This window comes from Coenobita brevimanus, chromosome 89 (genome assembly GCF_032717465.1).
Source record: "Coenobita brevimanus isolate Jiangsu-jjx chromosome 89, ASM3271746v2, whole genome shotgun sequence".
Taxonomy (NCBI): Eukaryota; Metazoa; Arthropoda; class Malacostraca; order Decapoda; family Coenobitidae; genus Coenobita; species Coenobita brevimanus.
Genome location: NC_137042.1, coordinates 28,103,365 through 28,123,545, shown reverse-complemented (window position 1 = coordinate 28,123,545; position 20,181 = coordinate 28,103,365). Strand labels below are relative to the sequence as shown.

Sequence of the window (20,181 nt, the reverse complement as noted above, 5' to 3'; positions counted from 1 at the left end):
AGCTTAACTACATTTTGACACAACTAGGATTTTACCAACCTATAAGGTGAGTGGTGATGGGCTTGAGAGGGAAGAGGGAGGGGTTTCTGAGGCTGTAGTAGGTCCCACTGACCCCCTGGAGGAGGGCCTTCAGGATCTTGAGGAAGTCTGTCTGCCACAGCCTCCCTCATAAATCCCTCATAGTCACTTACAGGCACATCGTCGTCTTCGTCATCAGGGGAAAGTGCAATACTACAATTTGACTGGCACATGTCACAAGTTGCGAGGAAGGAGTACTGGACTGGCACGGCAGTACTAGGGAAACGTTCCTCAGTGTTGGCCGTCTTCTCACGCACGCTCTGGTTGTAGTACTGGACACAGTACTAGAGAAGAACTTCATGGATTTGGCCCACTTTGCACGGCCAATCTGCATTAGCCCAACAACTCTGTACTGCAGTAATTAATTATTTAATTTTTTTACCGACTGTACTGGACGAGAATGGTACTGGACAAATGCGTACTGGACGTGGGGGTACTGTATATGTGAGGCTATAGAACATGGTGAAAGTTTTTTGTCCTATCTGATGGAGCCAGGATTCTGTGGGCTTGAATGATGAGTGAATGGAAGCATGGCCCATTGAACTGGGCAAACTTAGGCTGTCTGAACATTGCCACTCCTCACCCTGCCCTGCAGTGGGAAAGGAGGTCTGGATGGTGATAATGAATATTTTCACCTTTGTTTAACCCCTAGGCTGCTGAGAGCTCTGAGCTAAGTCATGCCCCGGTGCGGCTGTTTTCCGTTAACATTCGTTAAGAGCCTTCTGAGAGGTTTGTAGCAGTCTTTCAACCCGTCCTTCTCAGATGCTTGCAGCCCCCAAGGGGTTAACATATTTCCCAAGTAGTTTATATATATTATTATATGTATATACTGTACCATATATATATATATATATATATATATACTGTAGGGATGGAGGGATGGTGGAGAGGTATATGAGAGAGAGGGGTGTGAATTGGGAGCAGGACAGTGAAATGGCGGGGGACAGGGCGACTTGGAAGCCATTTGTTTGTGGCCACCCTGAACGGGATTGAGGCGTCTGGCAATAGATAGATAGATTGATAGATATATTATATATATATATATATATATATATATATATATATATATATATATATAGTATATATACAGTATGTATATATATATATATATATATATATATATATATATATATATATATATATATATATATATATATATATATATATATATATATATATATATATATATATATATATATATATATATATATATATATATATATATATATATATATATATATATAGTATATATACAGTATATATATATATATATATATATATATATATATATACGGTATATATACACACACCATTCAGAAGCATTCTCATTAGCAGTATATCCAGTCCTTTGATATATACCTTCCTTTTTTTTTTTATGTGTATGACTTGTACAGTTGCAGACAGTAATATACTGTAATTCTTGTTTTTTGTCGAACTATAGAGAAAATCATGCATAAAATTCTATAAGATTTTGGGGTTCAGAAAATTGTGTCACTGAGAGTTGAAAATCATTTCTCATTCTGCTTTTAATCACTGAAGTGGGTCATTTAATACGTTTGCAGCAGTACCTTTTCACTGATTAAATGGATCTGTTATACAATATATGAAATTTCATCGTTTTTCAGGTTTTGGAAAGCGTCATGAACTCATCTTGCTGCTGTTCTTTGGTTTTGCTGGAGTCTATGCCATGCGTGTGAACCTGTCTGTGGCCATTGTTGCTATGGTAATTTCCCGCCAAGCAAACCACTCAGAAGCAGCGCAGGTAGATGACGCATGTCCGGTGCCAGTACAGGAAAAGGGCAAGTCACCTTCTCAAGATATTGTGAGTTTAGCAGGAAAGTTGTAGTCAAAAGTTGTTGTAGTTTCATTTTGTTTTAGTTGCAGTAACTCTATAAACCAGCCATGAGGCATATGTTTAAATTTTGTCAGTATACTGTCAGATAGTAGTTGTTAACCTCATCAGCATAGTAATGTTCTTTTTTTTTTTTCCCATAATTTGGTTTTGGCTGTTGTCAATTTATTTAGTGTCAGAGATTTAGAATAATGAAGAGGTTTGTAACCTTTCCCCCTTTCATTATTTGTTTTAGTTTCTTCTGTCTTCCTGTCACTTTTTATTACCTTTTCAGGTGGCTTTACATTGAGTGACAAGTCAAATGATTTCCTGTAAGCCAGACCATTTAGGGTACAGCACTGGGTGGTAACCATACAAGCAACCCACATATGTTCCCTACATGTCAACAAGTGGGTTGGTGGAGGGTTAGTGTCCCTCCCCGTAAAATGACTAACTCAAAGACAAATGGCCACCCCTGATGGGATTATGGCATCTGGCCATAGATAGATAGGTATATAAATATGTTATGGTGGATAGTTTCAGATAATGTTATTTAGCTTAGCTTAGGTGATAGTATGTTGCTTGATAATATTGAACCGATCTTTGTAAACGAGCACAGATCTTTGAGAGTGTTTGAGAGCAGCAGAGGCTCAAAGTAGCATGAAAAAGTTTTGATATACCAGATCAGAAAATTTTAGTATACTTTTGTATAGCTTACTGAAAGCACAGGAAGTGTCACTAATAAATGTACTAATCTTGTCAGGCTGGTGAATTTGACTGGGATGAGCAGACTCAGGGTGTGATTCTGGGCAGCTTTTTTTACGGGTACTTGTTAACCAACTACCTAGGGGGACGCCTGGCTGACTTGGTCGGGGGGCGACTGGTTTATGGTGCAGGAGTGACGCTGACGGCCCTGCTGACCTTGATCTCACCCTTGGCAGCATGGCACTCTAAACAAGCCTTCCTCATCATCAGGGTTCTGGAAGGAATGACTGAGGTATGTTACTATAATTACCTATTTCACTCCTACAATGCTGGTAATGTCTTATTGTAGTTCATTCTTGCCACTACCAGATGATTATATTCACCTTGGGAAAGATCGTTCCTGTTGAAGGGATGTATCGTGATAAGGCTGCCTTTAGATGACCAAGGTTGACACATGCAAGCACATTGGAGCCTTTATAAATGATATGCACAGTATGAAATGACGTGAAGGCTATATTCAAATCTTTCAGATCAGAGAGTCTATTCTAAGTTGAATAAAATTGTCAGGAAATGGCAAGAACAAAGTGAAAAAGATATTCCTTGGCTCAGGGAGTTAATATGCTCTTAGTTTGAATATTTTTCTCTATAAAGGTGTTAATCAACATGGGAACACATTTTGCATAACCCACCATTGCTCACTGTTAAGCAGTCATGTTAAGCAGTGAAGGATCATAGCTGATACAGCTCTCACAAGCATTTATCTAAACATGTTGCCAATTTTTTTAGTTGTTTAGGGACTTAAGCATTAGTTACAAACAGATACACCTGGCTCCGTCGTAAAATACACTTTGTTACCTTATTGGGGTCTTTGAACGTGACGGTTTAATATTTGAGAAGTTTTGTCTTTCATGTTTGAACGTAACCCTCAGCTGTTTTTTATTACAATATGCTCATCCCTACATAGTCCAGCCACTGATAATTGGCAAATATGCTTCATTTGAGAGTATAACTTTCCAGTCATGAATGTGGTACTGAATGACAAACATGTTCCATTTTAGGGTGTAACTTTCCCATCCATGAATGTGATGCTGACTTACTGGATTCCACCCCAGGAGAGAGCCCGCTCCCTCACACGCATCATAGGAGGTTAGGCTCATTTTCTTCTATGGTTTAATTTCCTTGGCTTGGAGTTGATAGTTGTGAGTAAAGCCTTGGTGTAAAGCTTGAGCTCAGCTGGTTTCAGCAAGTGAATTTTTTTTTTAGTTTGGTATTTCTGTAGGAAGAGTAAGATACTGTATACCATCTCTTCTTGTACTGAAGCAGTGAATAAACATCAGTATGTTCTACATCACTCAACTACATCATTCTCATCTCTGTATTTACTTTTTAAAAATTATTTATATTTTTTATCATTATTAATTAATTTGTGGTGGTAGGTGGGGCACCCACCATTCACTTACTCAATGTAGTGCTGCTCATGGGTGTCTGCCGTTTCCTCTCTTCCTTCCATCCTCTTCTGTCTTTCTTTCTTTCATTGTTTCCTCGTCCTTCTGCCTATGGGTGACCTTACGCTCCCTCTTTTGTCTCTCTGTCTTTCACTCTTTCCTCTTCCTTCTGCCCATGGGTGACTACACTGAATGACAAACCAAATGGTTTCCTGTACAGCAGGAAACCATTTACTACACTGGGTGGTAACCATATGTGGTAGGTGGGGACGCTCACCATCCACTTACTTGGTGTAGTGCTGCTCTCGGGTGTCTGCCCGTTCCTCTCCTCCATCCTTCTTTCCATCCATCCTCTTCTGTCTTTCTTTCCTTCATTCTTTCCTTTTTCCTCTGCCTGCAGGTGACTTTACACTTCCTTTTGTGTCTTTCTTTCCTTCATTCTTTCCTCTTCCTTCTGCCTGTGAGTTACTCTACACTGAGTGACAAACCAAATGGTTTCCTGTACACCAGGAAACCATTTACTATGCTGGGTGGTAACCATATAACCAAATTTTGGCTCCTGGTGGTTTAGTGGGTAATAAAGGTGCTCCAGTCGGATTGAGCCAGTGAAGGTTTATATCCAAGGGGTGCTTGGGGTTTATTGCTCATGTAATGCCACTCAGGGATGAGCGAGGCTGATCACTCTCATTTTAAATGCCAGGACCAACTTTCCCAGCCCTGGGCTCCTATGCTCCTCATGGGGCAATGTAGGATTAGATGATGGATGGATGGATGGTGGTAACCATATAACCAAATTATGGTGCCTGGTGATTTAGTGGGTAAGGGCTCCCCAATCGGATTAAGCCTTTGTAGGTTTATATCCAAGGTATTGTTAGGGTTTATTGCTCACCTATTGCCACTCAGGAATGAATGAGGCTTGTCACCCTCATCTCAGATGTCAAGACCAACTTGCCTAGCCCCAGGCTCCCATGCTCCTCTCGGGGCAACATAGTATTGGATGATGGATGGAATTATTTTTATAGGTATGCTAATATATTTGGTATATTTTTCATGTTTAATAACAAAACTCTACTGGCAGGATGTCAGTTTGGAACAGTAGTAACCCTGTCTATCAGTGGGTGGCTCACTCAGACGTCCCTTGGCTGGCCATCTGTCTTCTACATCTTTGGTTTCTGTTGTCTCATCTGGAGCTATTTCTGGTTCAAGTTTGCTTATGATTCTCCCGATATGCACCCATCTATCTCAAGCACAGAGAGACTCTTTATTAAGCAAGGAATTGGGGAGCATAGAGGGAAGAAGGTAAGATGTAATTGAATGAATGGAATACAATGTGTTTACTTTCTCTTTTCCAGAATAAGCCTTTTACCTGTAACATGGGGATATACTCCAAGACCATCCTGTGATTTTAATCATTGTTGAATTTAAATACATACAGTACTAGTATACTGTATATCATTTTGTGTCTTTTTTAAAGGTTCCAACATCCTCTCGTCATCACAACACCAAAGCACTCCAGTCCCATCCTACCTCTCAGCTCTTCCATCATAAACCCAGCCCTCCCAGGCCCTGCACGCAGGGACGCATTTCACATCCACCTAATCATTGACATTTGTGTACTTCTGAGCCTGCAAATATCCTCTTCCTTTACTACCCAGGTCCTACTACCATACAGTATTACACTTCTAACACATGGTGCATACAAAGATCCCTCAGCACATAGGGAGATCCCTCTCAATGTCAGGAGAGGCAACAGCTCCCTGAACTTCTTCCAACCACTCCTCACCCTAGCCACAGAACTAGCTCCAGTCCCTCTTCCAGCACATAACATATCTCCCAAATAACAAAACTCATCCACACACTCAAGAGACCCACCAGGAAGTTCAATCCTTGCATGCCTGACAATTTCCACCTGCTCTCCCCGACACGCTGCATGCATAAAATCAGCATTATCTCTCAGTCCACCTCTAATACCGCTACATCTCTTATGTACCCATTTATCACAAACACTGCATAAGATGGAATTACTTCCCATGCCCTTGTGGCAAATTGCACGTGGCCATTCTCCCTCTTCTTTGACAGTACTGCCGTGAACCTTGGATATTATCACTTTTGTTTTGTCTACATTTACTCTTAAGCCCTTGTGCCCCATACCATCTCTCCACTTCCTAAAACCTTCCTCTTCCTCCCTTTCATTCTCTGCAGTCAACACCAAATCATCAACATACAACATCTCCCATAGGAGACCATTTCTGAAGTCACATGAGAGGGCTTCAGGCACCCTGATAAACAACAAGGGACTCAAAACTGACCCCTGATGCACACCAACATTCACGGAAAAAAAAATCATCACTCAAATCTCCATTCACTCTTACCTGGATGAGAGCACCCACATACATGTCCATAATGACCCTAACCAGCCACTTCTCCATCCCAGACTTTCTCATTGCCTGCTTCATCACCTCTCTAGGGACTCTTTCAAAGTCTTTCTCCAAATCAACTAAAACAGAGTTCAGTTCCCATTCCTATTTATTTTTCCTGAAGCTGTCGAACAATGAATATGGGATCAGTGGTCCCCCTGCCTGGCATAAATCCAAACTGCATCTCATCAATGTTCATTCATTCTCTAATCATACCTTCAAGAACTCTCTCCATTACCTTCATTATCCAGTCTAAAAGCTTTATACCTCTATAATTCCCTCTTTCCATGGCATTACCCTTCCCCTTGTTCACAATTACAATTACACTCTTCAGCCAATCATCTGGGACAACACACTCATGTGTAATCATATTTATCAGGTCAGTGACTAACCTCACTCCTATATCTCCTGAGGCCTTCAGCATTTCAGCAGTCAACCCAGACACATCTGCTGCCATCTCCACCTGCAACCTGCCTTTGCCTCACTCACAATAGCAGTGCCAACCAAAGGCCAAGGTTCAAACACTGGATCTGCTGGCTCCAAACCTTCCCTATCTCAGTTAAACTCCTCATTCAACAGCCGTCTATAATGCTCTCTCCATGCATTGTTAATATCCCCACTGTTCACCACTACCCTTCCTTCATCATTCTTCATGCACTGCTCGCCTATAATATCCCAATTATCCCTTTTCACCTGATTGGCCACTTTAAATATCTTATTCTTCCTTTTCACACAATTTAGGTTATCAAGTAAAAGTCTCTGACTCAGACTTTTCCCTGTATACCTCTCTTCTAGCCCTATGGTTGGCAACCAGGTATTCTTCCTTGTTACCACCCTTCTTCCATTCCTGGAAAAGCCTTCCTTTTTCCTTAACTGCAGCTTCTACGCTTTCATCCCACCACCAAGATGGGTAGGGTGTTTTTTGGTTTTCAGTGTTTTTTTAAAATTTCCATGGTTTTCTTGGTGTTTAGCATTACTTTGCATATTCAAATATGTGTTTTGATGTCTAAATATGGCAGATTGACCTGAAAACAGTGCCAAAATTAGGAGAGGGTACAGTACATACAGTAGTGTATAGGTAGGGTATTTTTGTATTTTGTTTTTTTATTGTTTTCTTGGTGTTTAGCATCACTGTGGATATTCCTATGTGTGTTTTGTTGTCTAAATATGGCAGATTGACCTGAAAAACAGTGCCAGAATTAGAAGAGGTACTGTACATACAGTAGTATGTAGGGTGTTTTTTTGTTTTCAGTGCTTTTTTTTTTTCATGGTTTTCATGGTGTTGAAAATTATTTTGCATAATCCTATGTATGTTTTGATGTCAAAATATGGCAGAATAACCAGAAAACGCTGCAAAAGTAAGAAGGGGTACGGTACATATAGTGCTGTATAGGTAGGGTGTTTTATGGTTTTCATTGCCTTTTCTGCATGGTTTTCTTGGTGTTTAGCATTACTTTGGATATTCCTGTGTGTGTTCTGATGTCTAAATATGTCTGAATGACTGGAAAACACTGCCAATTTAAGCATAGCTACTGTTCAAATAGGATAGATATAGGTCGGAGTGTGTATAGGTAGGGTCAGGGTATGGTAGGGGAGTAGTGTTCATTATCTGGATGTTGCCAGTACTCGGACATGCCTTCAGCTCTATTATGTCCGGATAAATGAGGGATTACTGTATATATATATATATATATATATATATATATATATATATATATATATATATAGATATATATAAAATTATTCCCTTGTACAAAGGAAAAGGGGAAAAAGAAGTGTGTGGTAATCATAGGGGCATTTGTCTTCTTAGTATAATAGGAAAAGTGTATGGTAGGATACTTATTGACACAGTTAGAGAAAGAACAGAGAAATTAGTTGGAGAAGAACAGGGAGGCTTTAAGAAGGGAAGAGGTTGTGTAGATCAGATATTCATTCTTAGATCTTTAGTAGAAAAATTTCTAGAGAAGAGAAAGAAGTTGTATGCAGCTTTCATGGATTTGGAGAAAGCATACGATAGGGTGGATAGACAAGGATTGTGGAAAGTGTTAAGAATATATGGAGTAGATGGGAAGTTGTTGAATGCTGTGAAGAGTATGTACGATGGTGCGAAGGCTGCAGTGCATGTGGATGGTGAACTAAGTGAATTTTTCTCTTTGAAAGTTGGGTTGAAACAGGGATGTGTCATGTCTCCATTGTTGTTCAATCTGTACATGGATGGGGTAATAAAAGAGGTACAAGGTAGGGTAGTGGATGTTGGAGTGGCCCTGGTGAGAGAGGATAGTATTTGGAAACTCCCTGTACTGTTGTTTGCAGATGATACTGTGTTGTTGAGTGAAGACGAAGGGGAGCTGCAAGGCTTGGTGGATGAGTTTGGGAGAGTGTGTAAGAAACGGAATCTAAAGGTGAATGTAGGGAAGAGTAAAGTGATGGTCTTTGAGAGAGGTGAAGTCAGTGAATGTACAGTGAGGTTGGATGGTGAGGAATTGGAAAATGTGAGCACGTTTAAGTACTTGGGTAGTGTGATGAGTAAGGATGGAGGTTTGGAGGGTGAAGTGCTTGAAAGGGTACAGCAGGGAAGAAAGGTTGCTGGTTCTTTGAAAGCAGTGATAAGAAACAGGGAAGTGAGCATGGAAGTGAAAAAGTTACTACATGACAGTATTGTGATACCGACTCTAACGTATGGAAGTGAAGCTTGGACGTTGTTGGAAGGACACAAGTCAAGAGTGAGAGCAGTGGAAATGAGTTATTTAAGAGGAGCCTGTGGAGTCACATGGAGAGACAGGCTGACGAATGAGGATATAAAGGAGTGTTGTGGTGTGGATGTGGATGTGATAGGAAGCGTTATGAGGAACACACTGAGGTGGTTTGGCCATGTGGAGAGGATGGAGGGTGAAAGACTGATGAAGAGAGTGTATGTGAGTGAGGTGGAGGGGGGAAGAGGGAGGGGGAGGCCGAGGATGAGATGGAGGGATGGGGTGGAGAGGTATATGAGAGAGGGGGGGGGTGAGTTGGGAGCAGGGCAGTGAAATGGCGGGGGACAGGTGCGACTTGGAGACGATTTGTTTGTGGCCACCCCAAACGGGATTGAGGGGTCTGGCAATAGATATATATGTATATATATATATATATGTGTGTGTGTGTGTCTGTCTGGATGAACGAGGGATTACTGTATATATATATATATATATATATATATATATGTGTGTGTGTCTGTCTGGATGAACGAGGGATTACTGTATATATATATATATATATATATATATATATATATATATATATATATATATATATATATATACAGTATATATATATTATCTCATCTCATCAGCTGTTTGAGTGTCCACCGCAGGACCGGCCTATCCTGACTGATGTGGGGACGATACAGCCAATGTATCTCTACCAAGTGGCTTAGGCTGTCTCGTAGAGACTCTATGTAGGGTGAGAAGTGCTTGTACCCGGTATATATATATATATATATATATACAGTATATATATATATATATATATATATATACAGTATATATATATATATATATATATATATATATATATATATATATATATATATATATATATATATATATATATATATATATATATATATATATATATATATATATATATATATATATATATATATATATATATATATATATATATATATATATATATATATATATATATATATATATATATATATATATATATATGTATATATCATCCAGTGCATTAGTGATCTACTGAATTGGTGAGAAGTGTTTTCACTGTCTCTTCCTTTTATGATGGTACAGTTTGATACTGCATCAGAATTAAGTGCTATAATCTGACTTGATTTTAGATATCCGAAGTTCTTGTGTGTCTGGGCCACTATTTATTTTCAAAGCTTTTACTTTGCAGTGCAATATATAAAGTGAATTCTAGTAACATGATATTGGTTATGATACTGTACTTTATCAGTTTTACTCAGAATACATGGAATTATAAATATCTATCATCATTTTCCGTCAGTCAGTCTGGTATGTTATTATTACATGTATTCCAGAAGTACTGTATGGGACAAAATCTCTGCTGCAGGGAATGAGCGTGCCATGGTGGAGCATTCTGACATCCCCAGCGTTCCTGGTGGTGGTGGTAACACACATGGGCAACAACTGGGGTTTCTACTGCCTCCTCACTGAGTTGCCCACGTACCTCAGCAGTATCCAGCACTTTGACATGAAGCAGGTCTGCTGTGAATGAAGCTTTGTAAAAATGTGCAATCTTTTTGTGGCTGCAACTAGTCATCTGTCAAAGATGTATGGTAGTTTTTGCCTGGTATAAAAATGTAAAGTGGTTATTTCCATTTAACTTAAGTATTATATATATCAGGTAATGCAAGTTTTTATTATGCATTGTTTTTGTCGTTACTGATATGTGTTTATGCACTTTGTTAACAGAATGGTGTGGTGTCAGCAGCCCCGTATCTGACCAACTGGTTATTCAGTTTATGGTATTCAGCATTGGTTGATCGTCTGCTTGAGCGCGGTGTGTTAGCTACAAGAAGAGTCCGGCAGATCTCCATGATCATTGGTGAGGTTACATATCTGTCTGTCTATGTCAATCTGTCTGTCTGTTGACTTTCAGTCAGAAAATATCTGTTACTTATTTCACCCATGCATATTATTCTTGCAGCATTTCTGATAAAGTCATTTTTATGTCCTGTAACTAAACAGGTTTTCAGTCATACACTACTTAGGTTTCATTCTTATACAAGAATGTTGTAAGCAGCACACTCACTCATGATCCTCATCACTTCCAAACTGCATGTTATATTATATTATGTACTGTATATGCACATATACAGTGTAAACATGTATATGTACATGTGTATTTTTTGCTGCCAACAATATATACTCTACTTATGTGGTGCAGGAAACTACATACCAATGGTATGTGTGTTTTTGGTGCCGTGGGCGGGATGTGATGGTCGGCTGGCAGTAGTGCTCATCTGCCTGGCAGTTGGGGTTGCAGGAGCCACATTGTGCGGATACCACTGTGCTTTCCAGGTGACTTGTCTGGCATTACTTGGTCTGCTTTAGTAAGATGTGTCTGGACCCAACTTGTCTTGACATTCAAAATGGGGATAAGAAGTTCAAATGCTCAGATGATGTGTAATTGAGTGCACTGTTGATAGCTTCTTATACTTTTGCATTTTCCTTGTTTTTAAAACCTATCCATCATAATGAAGTAATGGAAAACTGGGTTAGAATGATAAAAATAATGATTCACTACATCTAACAAAAGTTATATTAACAAAGGTCGCTATTACTGCCTATCCCCCTTTCCTTTAAAGTTATTGTACTATGCTGAGTGGTAACCATATAACCAAATTTTGGCACCTGGTGGTTTAGTGGGTAAATAAGGTGCTCCAATTGGATTGAGCCTGTGTAGGTTTATATCCAAGGGATGGTCGAGGTTTATTGCTCATGTAATGCCACCCAGGAATGAGTGAGGCTGGTCACTCTTATCTTAAATGTCAGGACCAACTTGCCTAGCCCTGGGTTCCTACACTTCTCATGGGGTGACTTAGGATTGGATGATGGATGGATGGAACCTGAAAAAATTTAATTACTTAACCATGCAGAACTCTTACTTAATGATAGTACCCTCAGCCCAGGTATTCATATTTATGGTGGGAAGGAATTCTGACATAAAATCACATCAGCTTAAGTTTATGGATAAAGCAGTGATTAATCATCATCATCATCATCATCATCATCATCATCTAGACCTCAATTCCCACCCAAGGGCAGGGTGAGGAGTAGCAAAGTCCAGACAGCCCAAATTTGCCCAGTCTAATGGGCCACGCATCCATTCACTCATCATTCATGCCCCCGGAATCCTGGCTTTATTGGGTATGCCAAAAACATTCACCACGTTCTGTAGCTTCACATAAACGTATCAGATTGAGTTAGTCCGAACTCTGCAGCAGCAGTGATTAATATTATACAGTAAGTTTTTATTATATGTTCCCTCCCCCTATTTTGTTGAGTTCATGGTAAATGACAAAAAGATTGCCTGTTTACCCCTTCAGGTAAATGACATGTTTTTATTATAACACCTCCAGATAATTTTATTCTGGTTTGGTGAAATTTTTTCAAACTGGAGGGGTTACAGATAGTCTTAACACCTTTTCTGTGAGATGTTTCCCCTAAGCCAACTAAATTAATCTGGAAGTAGGAAGAATAAAATTAGCATCACAGTACAGTATGACATTGTATTGAAGGCATTAAATTTCATTGCAGCCCATAAACCTGATATTCTAATTTTCCCAGATTTCCAGTACAGGTTATAAGAAAATGTTTTCAATATTTTGGGACACATTTATGACCTATGACAGTGGTAATAGTGACAGTTTCTTGAACAGACCTCATATATTGTCCAGTACAATAGGAGGAGGCTTTGTAGTACCTCTTCCTTAGCCATTTATTTTGCATATTATATTTTGACATTCTCTTTGTATGCTCTTTGTATCATTTCAATATCAACATAATTTGTGTCAGTAACATACAAGAAGATACTGTGATGCAGTGTGTATAATAAATCACTAAGAAAAAATGTAATAAAGTCTCCATTGTTATTGAAAATACAACCCAATGCTTACCTCCATATCCTCAGGAGTTGGCACCCAACTTTGCTGGAACACTGACTGGCCTGTCCAACACCATAGCCACCGTTCCCGGTTTCCTGGCCCCAGCTCTCACTGGTGCTATCATCAATAACCAGGTGCCTCTCATTGAACAGTTACATTAACTAGTGGTCTAGAGCTTAATACTTGGAATGCCCCAGTTGGAATGATGGCCTTCTATAGGCATGATCTTCAAGAGATGACTGGAGGCTTTTCAGTCATATAATGCCATCATAGGAGGTACGCTGGTCATCTGTCCTTAAATGTACTGAGCTATGGTAGCCAAGTTTAGGGCCTCTACACCTCATCAGAGGGGGCTAAACTAGACTGTATTGTTGTTACCTTTTACTTTGTTAATAGTCAGTTTCATGTTCCTTTCTTTTTTTGCTTTTTATTCCACAGTATATAAAAGAATAAATAATTAAGTTTTGTGGTAGGTGGGGGCGCTCACCATCCACTCACTCGATGTAGTGCTGCTCTCGGGTGTCTGCCCTTTCCTCTCTTCCATCTTTCTTTCCTTCCATCCTCTTCTGTCTTTCTCTCCTTCATTCTTTCCTTGTCCTTCTGCCTACGGGTGACTGTACACTCCCTCTTCTGTCTTTCTTTCCTTCATTCTTTCCTCTTCCTTCTGCATGTGGGTGACTCTACACTGAGTGACAAGCCAAATGGTTTCCTGTACACCAGGAAACCATTTACTTTGCTGGGTGGTAACCATACAGCCAAATTTTGGCACCTGGTGGTTTAGTGGGTAATTATTGCACTCCAGTCGGATTGAGCCAGAGAAGGTTTATATCCAAGGGGTGGTTGGGGTTGATTGCTCATGTAATGCCACTCAGGGATGAGTGAGGCTGGTCATTCTCATCTTAAATGTCAAGACCAACTGCCTAGCACTGGACTCCTATGCTCCTCATGGGGCAATGTAGGATTGGATGATGGATGGATGGATGAATAATTAAGTTTGCAGTGTTGTATATAAAGCTGATATGCCAGTTTCCTCCAGTTTACAGTACAGTTATCACTGAAAAACTCAGTATATTTTAGAATACATCCCTGACTTTTTCATGGAATACATACACTGTGCATATATCCCTTCATCCCTCCATGCTTCATCCAGTCCAGTATTGCTATGTTTCCACTCCTGATATGAGGCGGAAATTTGGACATTTGATATTAATAGCTAGTGCATCCTAAAATGTGCTGGTAGTTTCCCTACTTTCAGATATTTATGTACTGTACTGTACCATTTGTCTTCTTAATGTAATAGGAAAAGTGTATGGTAGGATACTTATTGACAGAGTTAGGGAAATAACCAAGGAATTACAGTAAACCTTCAATATAACAAACTAGGGGGAGGGGTGGGTCGTTATATCTGGAAGTTCGCTATATCTGATGGTCTTTATTAACTGAGGGATTACCGACCCAAGGTTACTATATCCAGGGAGTCGTTCGGTCCTACGTGCGCAACCACAACTTACTCTATGAAGTTTCGCACGGAGAATTCAATGATGTATGTAGTTATACAGTACATGTACAGTAAATACCATCCTGTATGAAGTTGTACATATAAATACAATGCCTGTAATGTAATGCAGTACTGTTACAGTACACGTATCGTGCCAGGAAGTGCCAAGAAGTGATGCTGTAATCACCACAGAAATGGGAGGGAGGCAGGGGGGGATTTCTTAGCAGGTTAGATCTGGCACCACACATTACACCTGTACACCAGAGCACACAACACTGTACACACCAGAAATTTTTGTACCGTATCACTAGGGCACTATACTTAATTTAACACTTAACAATACAAACTGAACACTCCAGAACAATATTCACACTTCAGTACTGCACTATATACACCATATACTGTATCATAAGACTTTATTCACTCATTCATCATCTGATTCAGCAAATATTATTTCTGGTGGCACTGGTGTCACATGTGTCAGTGAGGAAGGCATGTTGGTGCCAGAAGCCAAACTGGGGAGGCGCACAGAGGACGTCAAAGCAACAGACACACTCGAGGTCTCTGACACAGTACTTTCCTTTTTTCTTGGAGGCAATGTGACAGGCTTAAAGTCTGAAATTTTCTGCTGGACTTGCCTGGCCTGGTTTCTCCTCATAAGGTCCAACCTAATCCATCTGAGACATTCATAATTTTCCCTCAGTAAGCCACCAATGTCCTCTGCAGCGGCCAAGAATGTGTCTGCTGCATTGATAGCAGCAGAGAGGGATGGCATACGTGGCCTCTCCTCTTCCTCCTCTGCAGGTGGTTCAGGCATGGTCAGTTCCTGCCTGGTATCCAGGCAGACCACCATCCTCATTCAACCACTCTTCCACCTCTTCTTCAGGGATGGAGCCTTAGCCAGCTGCAGCCAACATTTCTGCTGCCTTTGGTGGCTCAAACCCCTTGAAATCTGACATATGGACTGGAGTCTTGGGGGGTTTTAGGAGATTACACCATGCATTGCAGAGAATAGTCATTGGCACTTTCCTCCAAGCCTCTGCCCAGTTCAGAATTGTGTTCTTGGTACCAGTATTATATTTCTTAAAATTGTCTAGTGTCTTCTTCCCCCTGGTGTCCACATACCCCTCCTTCTCCATCCCATCCTCTGTTGCGACTAAGCACTGGTCCAGATAAATATCCCGATAATGCCATTTTGCACTGTGTATCACATCCTGGTCCATTGGCTGAAGTAAGGCAGTCGTATTAGGAAGTAAAAATATTGCCCTTATTTTTTCCATGCTAGGGAGACAATTCTGCAGTGGAAGGGTGGGCCAGGGCATTGTCAAGGAGGAGCATAGCCTTAACATCCTGCTTACTGATGCCAAACAAGGCCTGGTGCTGCCGAACAGAGGGGTCAAAACTGTGATGAAACCAATCGGTTATAATCTCATAGGTAAACCAGGCATAAGAGTTGCTGTGGCATTCTGTAGGAAGCTTCTCCATAATATCTTTCAGGGCCCTTGACTTCCTACTCTTACCCAGAACGACTGGTTTCAGGCGGTGGGACCCGTCAGCGTTTGTGCACGCCAACACCGATGTGCGATCCTTCGCGCTCTTCCTCCCCGGAGTGCTGGTTATTGTCTTGGAGGCCTGTGTATTTTGGGGGAGTGACTTCCAAAAAAGACCAGTTTCGTCAGTGTTGTAGATTTGGAAGTCGTGGAGGCCCTCCTCCTCCTCCTTCAGCTCACAAAAGTGGTTTATGAAGGGGTCCATTGTGTCGGCATCAGCGTGGAGAAGCTCGCCCGTGATTGCCTTATTCACAATGCTGTGACACTGCCTAAAGCGCCACAACCAGCCATCACTTGAAATTCTTGTGGCCTAGGTGATGAGCAAGCCTTTGCGCCACATGCTGAATATCGACACCATGAACAGGAACACCCTCTGCTTTCTCTTGTGTGTACCACTTTTACACTGCCTTGTCGAGATTTTCCATGGGAATTCTTTGCTTCTGGTACAGTTCCTTCCCCTTGTTGCCAGCCTCCGCTGCTTTTATGACCTACTTTTCCTTCTCCTTTCCCTTGATAAGGTCACGGACTGTAGTTTTCTTGAGGTCGTATTTATTCGGGAGTTGACTTCGTGTTGACGCTTCCTCAAACTCCTGAATAATTTGAAACTTCTCAGTCAGGGAGAGAATCTTCCTCTGCCCCGTGCTTGAAGATGAAGGGCTAGTTGATTTTGAACCCATTCTTGCCGTTGGTAGGAAGTGTAGGTAGGTCACACGTGGTACGAGAGGTCACGCACGCGAGAGAGGTAAGTCAGGAGAGAACCAGACGGAGCAAATATTACTCACAGACTGAGAAAGACCCAGCGTGGAAAGGGGTTAGGTGCACAGACTAGCTAGCCTATGTGACTTGTCGCGTGGACACTTCTTCAACGATGAGTCATGGGAGCCGACTGCTACGTGAACTTCTGCCGCATACACTGACCATCTGGCAGAAGTTCGCTCAGAGAATGCTGGGTCCTGAACTTCTGCTGCATACACCAAACAAAGATCACTATTTCAGGCTTAAATTCGCTCTGGGAATTGTGGGTCGCGAACTTCTGCCACATACACCGACCAAAGGTTGCTATATCTGGCAGAAGTTCACTCTGAAAATGGTGGGTCATTATATCCGAAGTTCGCTATAAAAGGGTGACAGTGTTCTTTGAACATTAATTAATCTTCATTTTTTCATGATTCAGTGCCATTTATGTTCCTTTAAGATTATACAGCGAGTGCACACATGACGTGCGATCCTATAGCACAAAACTCACATAGCACAGGAGGCAAAATTTTATGTCCGAATTAGTCACAACACACAGGCAGAGGAAACTGCCAATTTTTTTTTAACACCATACAATAAGGCGACAATAAACATAACGTGGCCAAAGGCCCCAAACTATGGTTCAAACAGTCATCTATCTATCTATCTATAGCCCGACGCCCTAATCCCGCAAAGGGTGGCCGCAGATAAAACGCCTCCAAGTCGCTATGTCACCCACCATTTGACTACCCTCCCCCCAACTCGCCCTCCCGTCCCTCATATACCTCTCAACTCCATCCCTTCACCTCATCCTCAGTCTACCCCTCCCTCTCCCTCCCTCCACCTCACCTACATACACCCTCTTAGTCAGTCTTTCATTCTCCATTCTCTCCACATGTCCAAACAGTCATAACACATCAGATTAGGGTCATAACACAGTGGGAACAGACACAACCCAGCCAGTGATAGTTATAGTGTGGGTTGCACCAGCTTATGATATATTATTGTCACGTGTCTGCGCGGGGTGTCATCATGGCCGAACGAGCATTCCTGCCCCAGTTGATCCTACCCTTTCTCCGCACTCTGGCAACACACATGCTCTATGTGATCTTTGTAATCAGTAAGAGTCCTGCCTTTTCTTGAAACCCCACTCCACTTCCCCCCAGCAAGTCCACAACCTCCTCCATTCGAGGTGAGGAATCCTTCAGTGTTTGTATGTAATGAAGTTTTTATTAGGTAGGTAAATATCCTGGAGAGAAAAAAAAAAAAAACTGAAAATTTCCCTGAAGGTTGAACTTAGGGCTGGCTTAGGTACCATGAAACCCTTTAACATGTAAACATATGGCCCTATAATGCAGAAATCTCATAAAATGGGAGCTTCAGGGTACAATATTCCCGCATTATGCGAGCGCTTACTGTACTTCCCTCTAACCCTCCATTCTTCTTCTGATGCACTCCATTGTCCTCCCCCCAGCAAACCCTGAGTCGATGGGGCACTGTTTTTAAGCTGGTGGCTGTCATATACTTCATAGTCTGCACACTTTACCTCATTTTTATGTCATCTGAAACGCAACATTGGAATCAAGGTCCTCCAGATAAACGGTGAGTGCGGCATAACGGGTTGTGTATTATGACTGGCATTTAATAACCTTGTGGGCTTTCCTCTGGTAAATTCAGATCTTCTTATTAATTACACATAAATTTATTGGTTGGCCTCCCACTCCAGATGTTTTCACTAGTGTTATCAAGAGCATGTTCTACATTCATTAGTTTTTACAGTGGTGTGTGGTGGTGACCATCATCCACTTGTTTAATATAGTGCTGTCTGCTTCTTCCTTCACCTTTGTTATTTTTTATTTTTATATATTATTTTTTCTTTGTCTGCCCTCTTTTCCTACTGCTCCTTTTCCTACTGCTCCTTTTATTACTTCTCCCTCCACCCCCTCTCACTTCTGGTGGTTGTACACAGTGACAAACGTAATGGTTTCCTTTAACCCTGGAAACCATTTACAGCACTGGGTGATAACCATATAAATATATAACGAGGTGATGTAGAACACTTTTTGGTGCTTCTGTTAAGTGGGTGGAGAGATGCAAGTATGGCATCCATTCTGGAACTTCTTCATTCTTCCTCTGTACCTTACTGTGGTGAGGCACAGCCTTCTGCAAGGGAACATTTGTTCGCTGCATGGGACGGCCCTGAGGGAGTGGTTACTTGCCTGTGGTTGATGGATCTGTTTGGCCAAACAAAGTGGGCCAAACAATAACACTGTTGCCTAGGATCCCTTCATTTTCTTTTATGGTATTTAATTTCATAATTATAAATACAGTATACAGAAATTCTTCTACGATCCCTTCATTTTCTTTTATGGTATTTAATTTCATAATTATAAATACAGTATACAGAAATTCTTCTACGATCCCTTCATTTTCTTTTATGGTATTTAATTTCATATTTATAAATATATAGAAATTCTTCCCTAGTGATGCTTAGTATATGGAATTTTAAGTACAGCAATGAGTAAATGCTAATAAGAGCTATGCAGTAAATACCATAGGGTAGAATTTTTATATGAGAGTTTTTAAAGCACTTCTATTTTTCTTTTTCAGAAAACAGCCAGTAAAGGAAATAGCAGAACTCAAAACTGTATGAGGACTTCAGTGAGAATACCGTTAATGCTGTTTAACATTCCATCTCTCATAGCAATGTTTTAGATATGAACTTTGTGATAGTGTTGGGCCGTGTATTTAGACCTACCAAAAATAACATTAGTATGTGACATGGAATTGAAATGTTTATAGTTTAAGCTGGATTTTAATATGTAGTGTAAACGAAATTATCTTGTAAAGCAAATCTAAGAGAACTATTTTATGAATGAAGCCAAGAGAATTATTTTATGAAATGTAAGTGCATTTAAGTACTTGGGTAGTGTGATGAGTAAGTATGGAAGTTTGGAGGGTGAAGTGCTCGAAAGGGTACAACAAGGAAGAAAGGTTGCTGGTTCTTTGAAAGCAGTGATAAGAAACAGGGAAGTGAACATGGAAGTAAAGAAGTCACTGCATGACAGTATTGTGATACAAACTCTAATGTATGGAAGTGAAGCTTGGACCTTGTTGGAAGGACACAAATCAAGTGTAAGAGTAGTGGAAATGAGTTATTTAAGAGGAGCATGTGGAGTTACATAGAGAGACAGACTGAGAAATGAGGAAGTGAAGGAGCATTGTGGTGTGGATGTGGATGTGATAGAAAGCATTAGGAGAAGTACATTGAGGTGGTTTGGGCATGTGGAG

At 40.7% G+C, this 20,181-nt stretch overlaps 1 protein-coding gene across 1 annotated transcript; it reads left to right on the top strand.

Annotated features, from left to right (window-relative positions):
- Positions 1 to 1,726: 1,726 nt before the first annotated feature.
- On the top strand, positions 1,727 to 19,944 carry LOC145411313 (sialin-like). The gene is made up of 10 exons (XM_080281336.1): positions 1,727 to 1,900; positions 2,673 to 2,906; positions 3,673 to 3,760; positions 5,138 to 5,358; positions 10,551 to 10,700; positions 10,913 to 11,045; positions 11,388 to 11,521; positions 13,134 to 13,241; positions 18,365 to 18,492; positions 19,501 to 19,944. The coding sequence occupies exons 1-10, from the start codon at positions 1,766 to 1,768 to the stop codon at positions 19,541 to 19,543; spliced, it is 1,374 nt and encodes a 457-aa protein (XP_080137462.1). The 5' UTR covers positions 1,727 to 1,765; the 3' UTR covers positions 19,544 to 19,944.
- The last annotated feature ends 237 nt before the right edge of the window (positions 19,945 to 20,181 follow it).